Source organism: Notamacropus eugenii, chromosome 1, assembly GCF_028372415.1.
Source record: "Notamacropus eugenii isolate mMacEug1 chromosome 1, mMacEug1.pri_v2, whole genome shotgun sequence".
Lineage (NCBI taxonomy): Eukaryota > Metazoa > Chordata > Mammalia > Diprotodontia > Macropodidae > Notamacropus > Notamacropus eugenii.
The window spans coordinates 647,230,213-647,248,589 of NC_092872.1; the positions used below are offsets into that span (position 1 = coordinate 647,230,213).

At 38.3% G+C, this 18,377-nt stretch overlaps 1 protein-coding gene across 2 annotated transcripts in view; it reads left to right on the plus strand.

Moving 5' to 3' along the window:
* The first annotated feature begins 370 nt into the window (after positions 1-370).
* The window catches only part of FANCL (FA complementation group L), an 85,678-nt gene continuing 67,671 nt past the window's right edge, over positions 371-18,377 (plus strand). For both annotated transcript variants that reach the window (XM_072635505.1, XM_072635506.1), the window contains exon 1: positions 371-1,701. In XM_072635505.1, the coding sequence (XP_072491606.1) occupies positions 1,528-1,701 (174 nt within the window). In that variant the 5' untranslated portion in view covers positions 371-1,527. The remainder of the gene's footprint in view (positions 1,702-18,377) is intronic.

Sequence of the window (18,377 nt, forward strand, 5' to 3'; positions counted from 1 at the left end):
TCTCAGTCATTGGTATCTGTCTCAAAACCTGTCTCCAAACAAGTCCTCTCATTACATTCATATGAGGAGCAATTCTCTTTTCAGCCTTTGGAATAGTCTGTATCTCTCACCAACATTTTATCCCAAGAGACTGTAATTTTTTGTACAGACTGATTTTTATCAATGTTCCTTTCACAAGTGTTCTTTTTCTGTACCTTTAGGCAACTAAACTGTTGTGAAAGGAGAGTATCCTATATAAAAAATATAAAATATCCAGAATAACAGAACAAGAAATAGAAAATTTAAATAACTCAATATCAGAAAAAGAAATTGAATGTCACAAATTAATTCCCAAAGTAAAGGACCAGATGGATTTACAAGTGAATATTATCAAACATTCAAGGAAGAATTTATTTCAGTATTACATAAACTTTTCTAAAACAGAAAAAGGAATTCTCAACTTCCTTCTACAATACAAATAGAGATGAAATAGAAAAAAAGGTACAATCATAGAGATGAAGCAAATAAAGAAAATTATATAATAATGATGATGATGATAGCATTTATATAACACATTAAGGATTATGTAGATCTTTACATATGTTGACTCACTTTGTTAGAAAAATATTAAATACACTACTAGCAAAAAGTACATAACAACATACTAAAAATATTAGGCCACAGAACCAGGTTGGATTTATACTAGGAATTTAAGGTTGTGTCAATATTTGGAAAATTATAAGCACAGTAGAAATAAATATTAACAACAAAAATAAAAATCAGGATTACTTCAAAACATGAAGAAAAGGAGGTTAACTGGCTCCTCAGTTAACATCATGAAGGTACTAACTGCCAGAGGCAGGACTGGAACCCAGGTCCTCCAACTTTAGAGTCAAAGCTTTTTCCACCGGTCCTACCCAATAGGCAGCTGATAATGTTGGTTAGAGATCATAGATGTGGGCCCGGAAGAAACACTAAAGCCCTTGGAGCCCAATTTCCTCATTTTTCCGATGCCTGAGGGAGGGGTTCAGGGATTGCCAGGGTCACACACGTAAGTAAGGGTTCGTACTGGGATATGAATGAAGCCAAGTATTTCTGGGCAGGCACCACTCCACCTGCGATTACTCTACAGGGTGTGTTTGGAAGCTACTTAGCAAATAAGGAAAAGTACAAAAGACCATAAATAACGCGAATACGTGGTTTTCCCAGTCGCCATGCAGGCCTGGAGAACTTTAGACGCGGTTCGGCGGTTCTGCGGGCCCTCGTTTCTCATTAGGGCGGTACAGCACCGGCAGGAGTGAAAACCGGGCCAGATCGATACATCTGGGGTTAGCTGTGTGACCACTGAACCTGCGGCAGTGGATAAAATCACCAGCCCCGCTCCACTGAACTCACTTCACGCTCAGCTCCCAGCTGCCCACCGAAGTGTGACTGCCAGTCGGCCGGGGCCGGAAGCGGGCGAGCTCTAATCTCCAAGCCCCTTGGTCGCCTGCTCCGCTGTGGAGGCGGGAGCAGCTGCCGGGACCGCGGCGCCCGGCGCTACTGCGCATGCGCAGCGAGTGGGCGCCGAAAGCGCATTCGAACGTCCCGCCAGCTCCTGCAAAGTTCGAGCTGGGCCGGGCCGACATGGCCCCAGCAGAGGCGGCTTTGCTGCGGCAGTGCCCGCTTCTCCTCCCCCAGAACCTGGAGAAAACCATTTATGAGGGATTCATCTCAGCTCAGGTACCCACCTCCTTGGGAATCGGGCGCCGGGGCACGTGGAAGGGGCTAAACGGTGGTGAAGTGGGGTGTGCAGGGGAGAGAGGGTCTCCCGGGTTTGCGCGGGGAGCGTCAGAGTTGGGACAGTTCACTTTGGTGACCAGCCGCTGCCGGAGGTTGGGGGCCTGGGGCAGAGATGCGGTCCGACTGAACAGCGCGCGCGCACGCGCACGAGCCCGGGGAGGTGCGGTGACGTCAGAGGCAGCGGACAGTTCCCAGGGGGCGGGGCCGCTTCTCCTCCACGCCCCCTCCCTCCCCTTTTCCGGGTAGACTTCACCTCTAGCTCAGCTTCTGCTGCTTTTCCGCAGGAAGGGAAGCTGCAGGGAGCTGCTCGAGAAGAGCCCCAGGCTTACAGTCTGCCCTGCATTAGATGGGAGTCTTGGTCGTTGTTAATTAAAAGGGCCAGCCGGGCGCTGTGCGGGGCACGGGGGTTACAAAGACAGACAAAGGAGCCAGCTCCCCTCTACTCTCTACCCTGGGAAAGAAAGGGGACAAGCATTTATTGAGCACCCACGGTGTGCCAGGCACTGAGCTCAGTGCTAGGGGTAGACAAATAAATAAATAAATGATTGAGTGATCCCCTGCTTTCAAGGAGCTTACTAAGCAGCTAGGGAAGGGGACAAGCATTTATTAAGCACCTACTGTGTGCCAGGCACTGAGCTAAGCCCTTGACAAGTATTATCCCATTTGATCCTTACCTCAATAGTGACTGTTTTTCTTTCCCTCCCAGCTTGATTTATTTATTTTTTTCTTTTGCTCATTAAACTCATTCCTTGCATCCTGGGTCATCTCCAGCCATCCTGATGAATATCTGGTCACTGGATTCAGGTGGCTCTGGAGGAGAAGTGAGGCTGGTGACCCGCACAGCTCTTCCTCACTCAAAACAAAGTCAAGTGCAAGTCATGTCATCACTTCTCTAAGGGCATGATCTTGGAGGATTTTAACCTTTGTTAAAAGCCCTTGCCTAAAACTCCCAGAGCTTAAGGGTCTGAGGCTCCCTCGCTCCAAGTCCAGTACCCTGTCTCACGCACCTGGTCCACATGGTTGTTGTCTGTCCATCTGTCTGTCTGTGTTCCTGTAAAATTAGGATGATAATAACAGCATCTACCGCCTAGATGGATCAAACAAGAGAGCATGTAAAGCGCTTTGGAAGCTTTAAAGCACTATGAATGCTATCATTATTATTACTTTGTAGCTGTGAGGAGTGAATAAGAATGTATCTTTATAGTGTTTAGTGTTACACAAATGTGAGCTATTATATTTGTTGTTGTTCATTTGTGCCTTAACTTCATAACCCCATTTGAGGTTTTCTTGGCAAAGATACTGGACTGGTTGACCATTTTCTTCTCCAGCTATTTTTACAGATGAGGAAACTGAGACAGACAGGGTTAAGTGACTTGCTCAGGGTCTAAATGTCTGAGGCTGAATTTGAATTCAGCCCTTTATGACTCCAGGCCCAGCACACTATCCATTGCACCATCTAGTTTCCCCAATATATTATATAAAATAATATTATTCAATCCAAGGTGCATTAACTATCCTTTTTTACCTACTCTTGCTAATAGGACAGCTTTTTTGGCTTATGAATTTGCACCATTCTCTGTATCTTCCCCACCCCCCAAACATTTATTAAGTTTATAGTATATGCTGACCATTGTATATGTTTATGGCATTTTATCATAAACATATTGGAAAGGGGATTCCTGCTTGATTACTTTTGAGAGCTCCTTCATTTCTGAGATTTTGCAGTTTTGTGTTTGGGTACAAGTGCTGGTAACAGTTTCTTTTGGGGCTGACGTGGTAGATAGAACACTGGACTTAAAAGTTAGGGAAGGCTGAATTTTAATATGGCCTTAGACACTTGATCCTCAGTTTCTCCATCAGTAAAATTAAGATAATAATAGCACATACCTCACATGTTGCAAAGATCAAATGATAACAATATGTAAGGTACATTGCCAGCCTCAAAGTTTTATGATAATAATAAAAAATTTAAAAATCATTATTATTTTAGTAATGAGAGCTATTTTACCTAGTTCTGTTAATCTAGGAAGGTTCTGGCAGAAGTGATCTCTTCTTCCTCTCAATCTGGATAGATCTTTGTTACTTCCTATCTCCTGGTGCTTGCTGCATATTGCTTTGCATTATGGTAATTTGTGTGTATGATCTTTGCCTTAGTAAGTTTCTAACTCCCTGTCCATCTCCCATGTTGCCTAAGTAAATATTTCACTAAATAAATATTTCAATTCAGCAAAACCTCATTAAGTCCCTATCATGTACATGTACTGTATAAAAACAAACACAAACTACTGAGGAGGATACAAGTCCATGAGTAAGAAAATAGAAAGGATTTGCAAGTAATTTCAGGAGGGAGAGTAGAAGTAACTGAGTTGGATTGGCAAGGCCTTGTATAGGAAAAGGTCCTGGATTGTGTTGTGGAAGGATCATAGCATTGTACACATGTAGCTGAGAAGAGATTATGCCCCAGACCATTTGTAAAGGCACCAGGGCAGGAGATGATATAAAATACTGTATCTAGGAAAATGAGCAGGCTCATTTTACTGGAATGGAGAATACCGAGGCTGAAGAATATGAAATAAGACTGGAGAATCTGGTGGGAGCCCCGTTGAGAAAAACTTTAAAAGCCAGACCGAGGATTTTGTAGTTTATCTTAGAAGCAATAGGAGACTATTGAAGATCTTCTTGTACGGTTGACATTGTCAGGTCTCTGTGTTAGGAATATGAGTTTGGCTGCTCTGTGGAGGAAGGGTGAGCAAGAAAAGAGACTCAAGTTAGGGAGGTAGAGCAGGAGACTGAGTGAGAAGGGCATGAACTTGGACAGAAGCTGTGAGGCTGGGGAGAAGGGGATGGATGTGAGAGATGTGGAGATAGAATCAAGAAGCCTCAGCACCTGATTGCATGGACATGGGGCAGGGGAAGAGGGGGAAGAGTCCAGAACATTCCAACTTGTGAATCTGGGAGAAGAAATTGACAGAGGCCAGGTTTGTGGTGGAAGGTGATGAGTTTGAGATGTATATGGGAACATCCAGGCGAAGGTGTTCAGAAGACAGCCTGGAGTTCAGGAGTGAGACAAAGGCTAGATAGATTTGAAGGTCATCCATATAGGAATGATGATGGAACCTATAGGAACTGATAAGATCACCTAGGGAATAACTGAGAAAGAAATCAAGGAAACTCAAGACAGAGCCTTGGGGGATGCTCACTTACACCCTGTGGACAGTAGTATGATGACAGTCAACAAAGGAGACCTGGAAGGAACCTTTAGGCTGGTAGGAGGACCAGGAGAAAGCACTGTTAAAAAAGTGAGGAAAGAGCATTCTGGAGGGCAGGGCTGGTTGATAGTGGATAGTCACTGGAATTAGCAGTTAAGTGATTGTAGGTAATAAACAACGCTTATTTACTCAGTGACATTTTCACTTGCATTATTAGATACAAAACTAAGAGGAGAGGGGGTATATAATCTGTTAGCATATTCTGCTTATCCTTATTGGGATGAAATCAGACAAAATAAAGAGAATTGTATTTGGTCTCAGAAGATTTATGTTTGAATCCAAAGTCTTCCATTTACTGATGGTGTGACCTTGGACAAGGCCACTTAATCTCTCTAGTTCTCAGTTTTCCTTATATTAGTGATGAAGATGTTAAATTCAGTGATCTCTAAGGTCACTTTCAGTTTGCATGTTCTGTAATTTTGTTGTGTCTAAAAATGTAGGTTATGCATTGTGTTGTAGAACATTTACAACGGTAGTAGAAAGACCACCCAGGGATCAATAAACATGTCATCATATACTGTACAATGTTAATTCCATTTTACTGTCATTGATAGTGAAGGTTAAAAAAAAAACAAATCTGTTAGTATCCTCAGAGTTCTTAATACACATGGAATGAAGGTACTTTTGAAGAATGGACTTAACCTCTCTGCTCCTCAGTGTCCTCCATAAAATGAAAGGGTTAAATGACATGATCTCTGAGATGTCTTCCACATCTAGCGTCTTGAATCCTATCACCTTTAAAAAAATCCTCATTATTATCGATGTCCTTTTCTGAAGTTTTCCTTAGCTCTTAGCACAGTGCCTAGCACAGTAGGTGCTTAATAAATACTTGTTGACTTGACAAAGAGTAAAAAAGAAAAGGGGGGAGCAGTATAGTAAAACCAGCTAACACTTCATCTGTGTCTGACAGAATATTAGATATTCCAAAGGCATAGCCCTTTCCCTCCTCTACAGAGAAGGGGGAGAGGCATTTTCTCATCAGTGCTCCAGGACAGACCAAGCTTGCTCTTCCTAAATGATATTGAGTTTCATTTTATTGTTCTTTCTGATTCTGTTGTTGTCATTGTGTATATTGTTTTCCTGATTCTATTTCACGCTGCATCGATTAATGTATCCTCCCATGCCTCTCTGAATTCTTCTTATTTGTTGTTTCTTATGGTGAAAAAATATCCCATTACATTCATATACCACCTATCACCAGTTTTTCTACATACTAAACCAAAAATTTAAGAAATAAATTATCGCTTTAGACATATCTTGACTCATTTTTATCAGAGCATGTAGAATTTATGGAAAGGTGGTAGTGCCTACCTTTTTATTTCAGTTTTATAGAAATACTTTGGACAGTAAAGACTAGCAGAAGAAATCAAGTTAATACTTCCCATTGTGTCTGATTATAAACAGCTTGTTTGTAGATGATGTGGAGACAGAATTCCCGCTCAGGTATAGGTCTAATTGGATGAACTCTGAGGTCTCTTCCACATAGGGTGTTCTCTATAAATACAACCCCTCACCTCCATAAAACCTAACTGTATTAATTCTGATGGTGTTTTCTTGGGATTTTGGCCACAACCATAATTCTGGTCTATACCCACAGATCAACATTATTCTTGTGTAGCAGAGAAGAAATTCAGAGGCAGTGATAGTATAGGAGACATGAAACGGTGGGAAATTATACTCCAGAAGGGGAATTTTGGAGTTTAATATCACAGAATCACATATTTTTCAATTAGAAAAAACCATGGTGCTTATTTAATCTAATTAATGATTAAAAATGAATTATCACTACAATACATCTTATATATCTATCCACTTATCGAGGAAGAGGGGAACACTCACTACCTTCCTAGGCATTCCATCCTACTTTTGGCCTCTTCTAATTATTAGAAGGTTTCTATCAAAATTCTCTTTGAGTCTGTAACTTTTTCCCATTGCTGCTACATCTGCTTTCTTGAGGCCAAGAAGGAAAAAAATCTAATTGGCCTTCCATGTCATAGTTAAGTCCTTGCAGATGACCTTTATGTCCCTCTGAGCTTTCTCTTTGAATTGAGTCTCATATAGCTTGAACTCAAAGCCTTTTACTGTTGAGGTTGCCTTCCTTTGGCCATTTTTCCATTTATTAATGTCTTTCCTAAACTATGAATGTTTTTGAGTGATGGCACAGTCTAGCATATAACCACGCCAAGTAGGTGGGTATCAAGAATAGAGGTGAGGAATTTAAGGAAGGGAGGGGCCATGGTGTTAGAGAGATTATTGTTGTAAATACAGATGTTGCCAAGGGAATTGGATGGGGAAGAACAAAAGCCTACTCACTGACCAAAAGGAGTGATTTCTTATTAATGTAGCATTGTAGGAACAAGTTTGTATCTCCTTGAAACTCAGAAGAGCCAACTTTTGAGAGTTTCCTTGGGTTGGAAGTTAGTTGCAGAGTTGGTTGCTCATTTTAAAGTACTTGGGATCTTCTTTCTTTCTTTCAAGTAATAGAACAAACTATTATAGTATCAGTTTTACTACTTTTCAACCAACTGTAATTCCTGATTGTTCTTATCTGTACATGTACTATATGTCTATAAAGTTAGGTTAAAGTTACTACATAATACATTTTAGTGCTTTAATGAAATAGTGAATCCTTGTTATTTGACCTTTTAAAAAGGTCAGAAGTACATTTTGTTTCATTTTTTTAAAGGCCATTTAAATGTAATAAAAGTGCTATAATATTACCACAAAAGTAAAGGTTATAGGGTATATTTAATTGTGTTCCTCTATTTTAAAAACTGCTTTAAGGGAGATTGTTTAAAATTTCCATCTGGTAAAGTGAACTTATATTAATTGTTTTTGGAGAATTTTTTTACTCTTATTTTTCATTTAACACTGTTGAAGTAAAAGATTATATTACTGTTTGTCTTTTTCTTTGCTCAAATTTCATCTTTTTTATCCTGCTTAAACTGCTTACTGATTCATTTCCTCAAGAAAGTATAACTCTGATTTCAGTTTTTAGAAGATGGTTCCCCTTTCCCTCCTGCTTTTCCTTTCTTTTAGAAATAATAGAAAAAATGAAGCCTATACATGCTTATCTACATCTATGTTAATATCAACAGATAGCTGTCTAGTATATTGACAGAGCTATCTATAGTGTCCTAAAATTTTTTAGTGTAATTTTAGGCTGTGAAAGCTTAAAACTCTACTTTCTTTTGGGGAGGGGAATTGATGGGAGAGTGTTATTCCCATATGTTGATAGTAAATCTTCAGGTAAATGCTTTATGAAGTTAGTGATGCCTATCAAAGTGGCTAATATGGTAAAAAAGAAAAATGTTAGATGTTACAGGGGATGTGAGAAAACTGGGACATGAATGCATTGTTGGTGGAGTTGTGAACTGATCCAGCCATTCTGGAGAGCAATTTGGAGCTATGTCCAAAAGCCTATAAAACTGTGCATACCCTTTGAAGTAGCAATACCCCTGCTAGGTCTGTATCCCAAAGACATCCAAAAAAAGGAAAAAGGACCTATTTGTACAAAAATATTTATAGCAGCTCTTTTTTCAGTGGCCAAGAGTTGGAAATCAAAGGGATGCCCATTAATTGGGGAATGTGGTATGTGATTGTAATGGAATATTATTGTGCTATAAGAAATGACAAACAGGATGATTTCAGAAGAACCTGGAAAGACTTACAAGAACTGATGCATAGTGAACCGAACAGAAATAGGAGAATACTGTACACAGTAACAGCAGTATTGTTTGATGAAGAACTGTGAATGACTTAGCTATTCTCAGCAATACAGTGATCCAAGATAATCCCAAAAGACTAATGATGAAGCATACTATCCTCCTCCAGGGAAAGAACTCATATTACTGGAATACAGATTGAAGCATGCTATTTTTCACTTACTTCATTTCATTTTTTTTCTTTTTATTCTTGTCTTCTTATACAAAATGATAAATATGGAAATTAGAAAAAAAGGGGAAAATAAGTCAGTGATGACATTTTTAGTAACAGTATATTGAAAAGGCAGAACAATTGAATTCATGGTGATTACTTTAATTCAACAAATATTTGTATGCCCACAAAGCTCTGTGGAGGGTGTAATGATGCACAAGAGGTGAAGTCCCACCTTCAAAGAGCTTATTAGGAAATGTAAAATCTGCACAAAGAATTCTAATATGTCTATGAGAGACAGTTTAGTGTGGAGGAAAGAGGCAATAGCTTTGGAGTCAGAAGACCTAGAGAAGGTGCCTACCTGCAGGGATAGAAGGAGTTTCTTCTCCTGGGAGTTCTGTATGCCAGTGACACCACAGGTCAAATCCCTGTGACTTATGCACCTCCATCTCCACCATCTATACCTATCTGTCTGTCTACCTATATCTATAGGTATCTCTATAGGCTATTATTGTTTATAGTTCTCAGTAATCATAATAATGTGTCAGGTGCCTAGAGTGGTATGAAAGATGGAGAAAGTGATTACTTCTGCCTCAGGTACCAGGAAAGCGGCTTGTACCTGGGGATTTTAAGGATGGCTTGAATGGTGGAAGAGGACATTTTAGGTTCAGGGAACAGGCCTGAAGGGAAAAGCACAAGAAAGAATTCAGGAAATGATGACTAATTTAATTTGGATAGTAGGTCATATCCATGAAGGAGAGTAATGAGAAATAAAATTTGAAAGGTAAAGATTGATGTAAGATTGTTAAAGCCCTTAAATGACAAGTTAAAGAGTTCTGACTTTATTCAGGGAGTGGGGGAGTTCAGAAGTGAGCAATTGAAGGTTTTAGACTACGGCAGAGACTTAATTGGAACGTAGTTTAGGAAGATTAGTGTGTCAGCAGTTTTTAGGATAGATTAAAGTGTTGGTAAATTTAGAGGAAAATAAATTAAGTATTAGACTTAAAAATCTAAGCTAATAGACTAGACTAATAAGATGAAGATAATAGACTAAACTAATGAGACTAAACAAAACAATGAGACTAAAAAAATTATGGGCCTAAACTAGAATGGTGTCAGAGGGAGTATTAGATGAATACTAGAAATCTTTTCGATGTAGAATCAACACAATTTGCCAAGTGTTTAAATTTGTGGATTCAGAGAAGAAGGAGTGAAAGATGACTGTGAAGTCTTAATACTATGTGATTGGTGCATGGTGATGCTATCAGAAAGTCAGAAGAAGCTTGATTTGAAGGGAATCAGCCAGTCAACATTTATTAAGCACTTTCTATGTGTCAGGGAACACAAACAAAAGTGAAATAGCCCTTGCCCTCAGAGACCTTACTTTTAAATGGAGGAGACAATACATATGCATAAAACATGTATATAGAATATACAGTATGAATAAAAAGTGGCTATGAGAGGGAAAGTACTAACAACAGAGGTGTGGGAATCATGACAGGCTTCATGTAAAACTTCACACCTGAACTGAGATTGAATGAAACCAGGGAACCCACCAAAGGGAAGGGAGGAGGAAGTGTGGCTGGATTGCAGAGTAAGAGAAGAATAATTTTTAAGGGGCCTGGAAAAGTAGGAAAGGGTCAAGGTTTAAAGAGATTTAAATGCCATACAGAAGGGTTTATAGTTGATCTTGTAGACAACAAAGAGCCACTGGAGTTTGTTAAACAGAGGGATGACATGATCAGACCCATGTAGGAAAATCACTTTGGCTGCTTTATGGAGGATAGGTTGGAGAGGGTAGAGACTTGAGGCAGAGATGTCTTCCAACTGTATGGGATGCTATAGATGCAGGGCTTCTTAAACTTTTTTCACTCTTGACCCCTTTTTGCCTTTTGGCACTGTTTGTTGTCTGTGTGGCCTGGAGGCATGTGCAGTGCAAAGTGTGCATGCTTTGTGTTCAGAACCAAGGCTGCAGTTAAGTTGCAGATGCAAAAGGGCAAGCACAGTTAGAAATGCCTGTATGCATTTAACGTGTAATTAATATTTGGTTCAGAAACCTTTTACTTTTGCTAAATTTACGGGGTTGTGACCCACATGCATAGAATATAATTAGATAGCTATATGAAGTAGTCTAGGAGAGAAGTAGTAAGGGTCTGAACTGGGATAGTGTGATGGCAAGCAAAAGAGGATCTTCTGCTGTTTTTGTTTTACTAAAGGTGCCTCTGATTGAATCTTGCCTTTATCAATCAAGAGGCTTTACTAGGAGTAAAGTACAGAAACTCTTTACTAGCAACAGTGAATGTATTTGTATTGTTAATTATTTTAATGTGATTAAAAATCCTCCCCACCCATTAATGGGCCTGCCCATTTAAGAGAGTGATTAGGGAAGATTTGTGGGAAGGTCCATGCCTTTTGTTAATGAGACGCTGGTTCTCAAGGGTTATGATGCCCTCTGGCTCAAAAAAAGGCATAAATATTCTGAGTTGAGGTTTTACTTTGGGGCTTACTGACTGGAAGTGTTTGCTTGGCCAGATGAGGACCCTGGGAAGCCTTTAAAGGAGCTCCCTGGCTTTGAAAACCCATATGTCAGTGCTTCCCTCTCTGGTAACTATGGTCAGACAGTTGAACCCATCCATTGAATTCAGACGGAGAAAACTATGTCTTTTGATCCTTGATTTCTCTACATTTTCTTTGAAGTTCAGGGTGCTGACTCCCCTGAACTAGGTGAATGATATATGTGCTTTGTTAAAGGAATGATACATGTGCTTGATTAAAGTGATTGTTAACACCTTGAAAGTTGCTTTTCTTTTATGAATGCAGATCTAAGAACCTGTGATTGCAGGGCCCCCCTGTGTATATTGGGGTACTGACTGTTACAAATAATAGCAACTGACTGGAAGTATCTTCTAAGATGAGGAGCTGAGGGTGACACAGTGAATGAGAGGATGGCAGTGCCTTCCACAGTAACAGGAAAGTTCAGAAGAGGGCTGAGTTTTGAGGAAAAGTAAGTTTTGTTTTGGACGTGTTGGGTCTGAGATATCTCATACTTTAAAATGCAAGACTGGAGCTCAGAAGAGAAACTAGAAGTAGATACTCAGATCTAAGAGTTTGAGTTACCCACGTAGAGATAGTAATTAAATCCTTGGGAAGTCGCGAGATCACTAAGTACTAGATTACAGAGAGTGAAGAGAAGCCTTGAGGAAAGCCCACAGGAACATCTACAAGGCTGCTTTCTGAATCAACAAAGAGACTGTAGTCTGCCAGCGAGAACAGTGAGAGAGCACTGGCCTGAGAACCCAGAGAGGATCCAGGAGCTGCAGTGTTAAGTGCTACCGAAAGGCCGGAGAGGATGAAGATTGAGAACAGGATATTAGTTTTGTCAGCTTGGACACCATTTGTAACTTTGGAGAGAGCCCTTTCAGTTGGGGAAAGATGATCTCAGTTTTGAATATCTTGAGTTCAAAATGGTGGTGTGATATGTAGGGAATAGGTGTCTTTTGGGTAATTGGAAATGTAGGACTAAAAAACTAGAATGGCTAAAAAAATTATGGTGTAATGAAATGTTATCATACCATAAGAAATGATGAAATGGATTGTTTCAGAGGGAAGTGCAAAGGCCATCAGATGAAGAGTGAAGTGAGCAGAACTGGGGGAACAGTTTATGCCAGGAAAATAACATTATAGAGAAACACAACTTTGAGAGACTTTTTATTGTTGTTCATTTCAATCATGTCCGACTCTTTATGATCCCATTTGGAGTTTCTTGGCAAAGATACTGGAGTGGTTTGCCATTTCCTTCTCCAGCTCATTTTACAGATGAGGAAACTGAGGAAAACAGAGTTAAGTGACTTTCCCAGGGTCATACTGCTAGGAAGTGTCTGTGGCCAGATTTGAAGTCAGGAAGATAAGTCTGTACTATCTAGCTGCCCCTTGAGAGACTTTAGAATTCTAATTAATGTAATGATAAAACCTGAGTTCAGAGGACTGAAGATGAATCATGCCATTAACTTCTTGCCAGAGAGGTGATAGACTTAAAATACAGAACGAGTCATGCATATTTATATATGGGCAATGTGGGAATTTTTTTTGCTGAACTATGTGTATTTATTTTGAGAATTTTTTTTTAATTGTTCTATTAGAGGGACAACAGGGGGAAGAAATAATACATGTATGTAAATATAAATTTTTAAAAAGGAAATGTGGATCCGGAGCTGAAGATAGAAGTTAACACAGTATATATAATTTGTAAATCATGTACATAGAAGAGATAGTTGAAGCCATAGGCATGAATGAATTAGCCTAGTGAGAGAGTATTGTACAAAGAGAGAATCTTGGGGAGTGCTTATGTAACAGGTTTTTTTTCTTTTTTCTTTTTGTTTATTCATATGCAGTAGTTCCAAGGATGAGGTTTTCAGTATGTATTCACTGTAGGATCAGAAATAAAACTTCTTAGGCAGTCTTGGGAACAGACGCAACACACCTTGGGATGATTTGCACAGGGTTACAGAGGTAGTAGTAAGTATCATAGGCTAGATTTAAACTAGGTCCTTGGGTTCCAGGGCCAGTGTTCCTTCAACTGTACTGTACTGTCCTCCACAAAAACTCTGTTCTCCTAAAATGTTTTTCTGGATTTTCTCAAAGATGACAGTCAACTTTTTTATTATTACATAGACTTATTCTGATAACTTCTTGGCTTATCATAATAATAATTTCATCCTTAAAAAGATGAAGATGAGGAATTTGTTATTCTTGACATGATTCTTACTAAAAATGAAGAGAACTGTCTAATAAAGTGGAAACAGTGGTAACCTTGGAGAGAAATGATTATTCCAGGTAGGAAAGGTGAGGAAAGCTGACATGCACCCTAGATTTTTAGAGGTGAGAGGATGCCTTCAGCTAAAATTTTTATGCAAAGTTAGCCTAAGAGGGATGGGAACTCTCAAAAATCAAATTCGGAGGTCTGTAAGAGAAGAAATTTTGATAAGAAAAGGGGGAATACCCCAATTGATAAATGGTCAAAGGATATGAACAGGCAATTTTTTGAGGAAGAAATTAAAGATATCTATAATCATATGAAAAAATGCTCTAAATCACTATTGATTAGAGAGATGCAAATCAAAACAACTCTGAGGTACCACATCACACCTATAAGATTGGCAAACATGACAGAACAAGAAAATGATAAATGCTGGAGAGGATGTGGGAGAGTTGGAACACTAATTCATTGTTGGTGGAGCTGCGTGCGCATCCAACCATTCTGGAGAGCAATTTGGAACTATGACCAAAGGGCTACAAAAATGTGCATACCCTTTGACCCAGCAATACCGCTTCTAGGACTGTATCCCCAAGAGATCATAAAAATGGGAAAGGGTCCCACATGTACAAAAATATTTATAGCAGCACTCTTTGTAGTTGCCAAAAACTGGAAGTCAAGGGGGTGTCCATCAATTGGGGAATGGCTGAATAAATTATGGTATATGAATGTAATGGAGTACTATTGTGCCATAAGAAATGATGAACAAGAAGACTTCAGAGAGGCCTGGAAGGACTTATATGACCTGATGCTGAGTGAAAGGAGCAGAACCAGGAGAACTTTGTGCACAGCAATGACCACAGTGTGCGAGAGTTTTTTCTGGTAGACTTGGAATTTCATAATAACGCAAGAACTTCTTAAAAAAAAAAATCCCAATGGTGGTTTTCTAAGGCAAAATACCTTCCACACTCAGAGAAAGAAATATGGAAGTCATTCACAAAATGTAGCAGATCATGTTTGTGTATGTGTTTTTGTGTATCATGTTTTGATTTGTTATATGATTTCTTTCATTTACCTTAGTCTGACTACATAGCATGATTATAGTGAAAATATACTCAATAGGAAAGTATATGTAGAACCTATACAGAATTGTATGCAGTTGTGGGGAGGGAGGGGGGTAGTGGGGGGTAGGTGTGGGGGGGATAAAATCTCAACTGTATGGCAGTGATTGTTAAACATTAAAAAGTAATAATAAAAAAAAAGAAAAGGGGGAATGCTTACATATAGGGAACTGATGAAGTAAATAAGATTTTTAGAAGATGTGTTCAGAAGAAACAAGCAAGAATAAATGAATATAGCAGAACTCAGAATGGCCTGGTCTGTTGCAAGGTATGATATAACAGTGCTTGTCTTTTTTTATTTTAATTATATTGGGGAGAAAAATGGAACATTGTTCAGAGTGAACAGGTCATTGATAACTGAGGGAAGGCAGAACTACTCAGTTTTTGTTTTGCTTTATATTTTTATTTCCAGACCATTGGACTGGAAAGAACAGAAGGAAAATGGCTAATAGTTTGTTCATTAGAGCACTTAGCTGTCCTAATGCTTCAGATTAGCAGGCCCAATGAACTGTGTTCCAGGATGAAAGAATTGGTATATGAGCTGCTTTCAATGATTGTTGAAGATCATGTATGGTGCGAGATACTTTGAAAAATCATAAAGAATTCTCTAAGCTAATGAAATAACAGGTTTGATCTTTGAAAGAGGGAGAGACAGACCGAGGAGGGAGAAGATCACGAAGACTAGGTGGTCTGGGGAAGGGCAAATGTCCCAATTTTAAAAAAATTAAAAGGAAGATAATGAGATTTGCAAAAGAGAAAGAAAGATAATGGGATCTGCAAAATAAAGGCCAGTAAAGTTAACTTCAATTACCTGGCATTCAAGGGACTGTGATTATTTAGAAGGAGAGGCAGTGATATCAAGTGCTACCATGGCTTCATCAAAAGCAGGACATCCCAGATTAACTTGATTTTCTTTTTTTCGACAAGGTTATTAGATTGGTTAGCAGAAAAATGCTGTAGATATGTAGTTACCTTGCTTCTAGCAAACATTTGATAAAGTCTCTCTTTCTTTGCTTCCCGAGGAGATAAAGAATTTTGTGAATTCAGAGCAGGTTGAGTGACAAGAACCAAAAAACAGTTATTAATAATTTATTACCTTATAAAAACATCTCTGGTGGAGTCTCTTCTTCTCTCTGTGCTGTTTAGTATTTTTAATGAGCCCTCCCATCTAGGATTACTTCCTGTTTGCACTCTATACAGCTTATATGTAGAGAGTTGTTTGCATCTTCTCTGCCCATTAGAATATGTGTTATCTTGTGCTCTGGGACCACCTTTTTGCCTCTCTCCCTATCCCCTTCACTTAACACGGTTCTTGGCACAAATTAATAGACATTTGTTGATTGATTGATTGGTGGTACCATTGATTTAAAGCATTGATGGCAGGCTTATCAAAGTGTTCATTTTATAAATGATGTCATAGTAAAAGTCATTCTTCTATTCTGCCTTCTTCACTTGGCATCAGTTCATATAAGACTTTCTGTGTCTCTTGAAGTCTCTTTCTTCATTTCTTATAGCACAGTCCCACTCATATGCCACATCTTATTCAGCCTTTTTTCATTTGTTGGGCATCCCCTAGTTTCCAGGTTTTTGCTGCTATATTTTTGTAGATACAGGACCCATTCCTCTTTCTCTGCTCACATCTGGGTGAGCAGAGAACCTACAGGGAACAGCAATAGCATTGCTAGGCTTACACCCAAGAGCAACGCTCTATTTGGGAACTGTGTGTGTATGATTCCAGATTGCTTTCCAACTGTGCAGCAGTGTGCCTGATTTCCCTCAGCCCCTCCAACATTCATCATTTTCCATTTTGTCATCTTTGCCATTCTGATGGTTATGAGTTGGAAACTCAGAACTGCTTTAATTTGCATTTCTCTAATTAGTGATTTGGGACATTTTTTCATATCTCTATAGATAGCCTTAGTTTCTTCCTTTTGAGAACTGTGTATCCATCTCCTTAGGCCATTTATCAATTGGGGAATTGTTCTTTTTCTTATAAATTTGAATCAGTTCCTTATGTAGCTTAGAAATGAGACTTTATCAGAGAAATTTGGTGTAAAGGTTTTTTCCCAGTTAATTGTTTCCCTTTTAATCTTAACTTTTTAAGGTTTGTTCATGTAAAACCTTTTTAATGTTATATAATCAGAATCATCTTTAAAAATATTTTATTTTCTGTGATCTTCTCTATTCCTACTAATACTCATGAACTTTTCTCTTATCCCTTCATCTGTTCTGACCTTTTATAACTAGGCCACATACTCATTTTATATCAGGTATGAGGTGTTGGCATAAATCTAATTTCTTTCATACATCTGCCCACAAGTGTCTTAGTTTTTTTGTCAAATAATGAGTCCTGAGGCAGCAAAATAGAGCCCTGGGCCTGGAGTCAGGAAGAGTTGAAACTTGTCCTCTGACACTTACTGGCCATGTGACCCTGATCAAGTCACTTAATCTGTTTGCCTCAGTTTTCTCAACTATAAAATGGGGGTGACAGTAACTAACTAGAAGGGTTGTTTTGAAGATCAAATGAGATAATATTTTTAAAGTGTTTAGCACAGTGCCCAATACATAGATGCTATATAAATGTTTATTCCTTATTCCTATTGTCTTTACACCAATCAGCTGGAATCTGGAGTCTTTGTATTTATCAAATACTAAGGTATTAACATCATAACTAATGTATGTTGTATACCTAATCTGTTCCATTTTTTTGGTTCTCTCTTTTTTAAGGAGAACCAAAATGTTTTAATTATTATAACTTTGTAGTGTAGTTTGAAATCTGGCACTGCTGGTTTATGTATCAAGACTATAGTTGTGTCACAGAAGGATTTTTATAGTATCCCTTCTTTTGTTTTTATTTTTTTTTGTAAACAATTCATGTAATGAAATTGTTATTTGAGTATTTGATAGAATTCACCTGTGAATCTTTCTGGTCCTGGAGTTTTTTCTTTGGAAGTTCATTTTTCATTTATTCAATTTTTTTTCTCAGTTATTGAGTTGTTAAATAATATTTCTTGTTTTGTTAATTAGAGTATTTTATGTTTTTATATTCATGTATTTAAATTAGCAGTTTTTTGGTATATAGTTGGTCAAAATAGTTCATAATAATATCCTTTATTTCATCTTCATTTTTTATGAATTCTTTCTCTTTTCACTTTTGATACTGGTAATTTATCCTTTTTAATCAAAGATTTCTCCATTTTGTTGTGGGGTTTTTATTTTTTCAAACTCCTAGATTTATTTAATTTGGTGTAGGCTTTAAATTTTTTTTTTTGGTTAAATTCTTCTTTAATTATCAAGATTTCTTGTATTTAATTGTGATTTTTTAAATTGTTGGTTCCTAGCTTTTCTAGTTGCATTTCTGATTCATTGATCTATTCTTTCTCTTTTTTGTTAATAAAAGTATATTATAACGTTTCCCCTAAGTTCTGTTTTAGTTGCATCCTCAAAATTCTGGAATGTTATCTCACTGTTGCCATTATATTTAATGAGATTATCTGTCATGTAAATGATTTACACTTTGATCCACCAGTTTTTTAAGAATAAGTCATTTAGTCTCCAAGTTGATTAAAAAAATGCTTTTCTCAATGGTCCTTTATT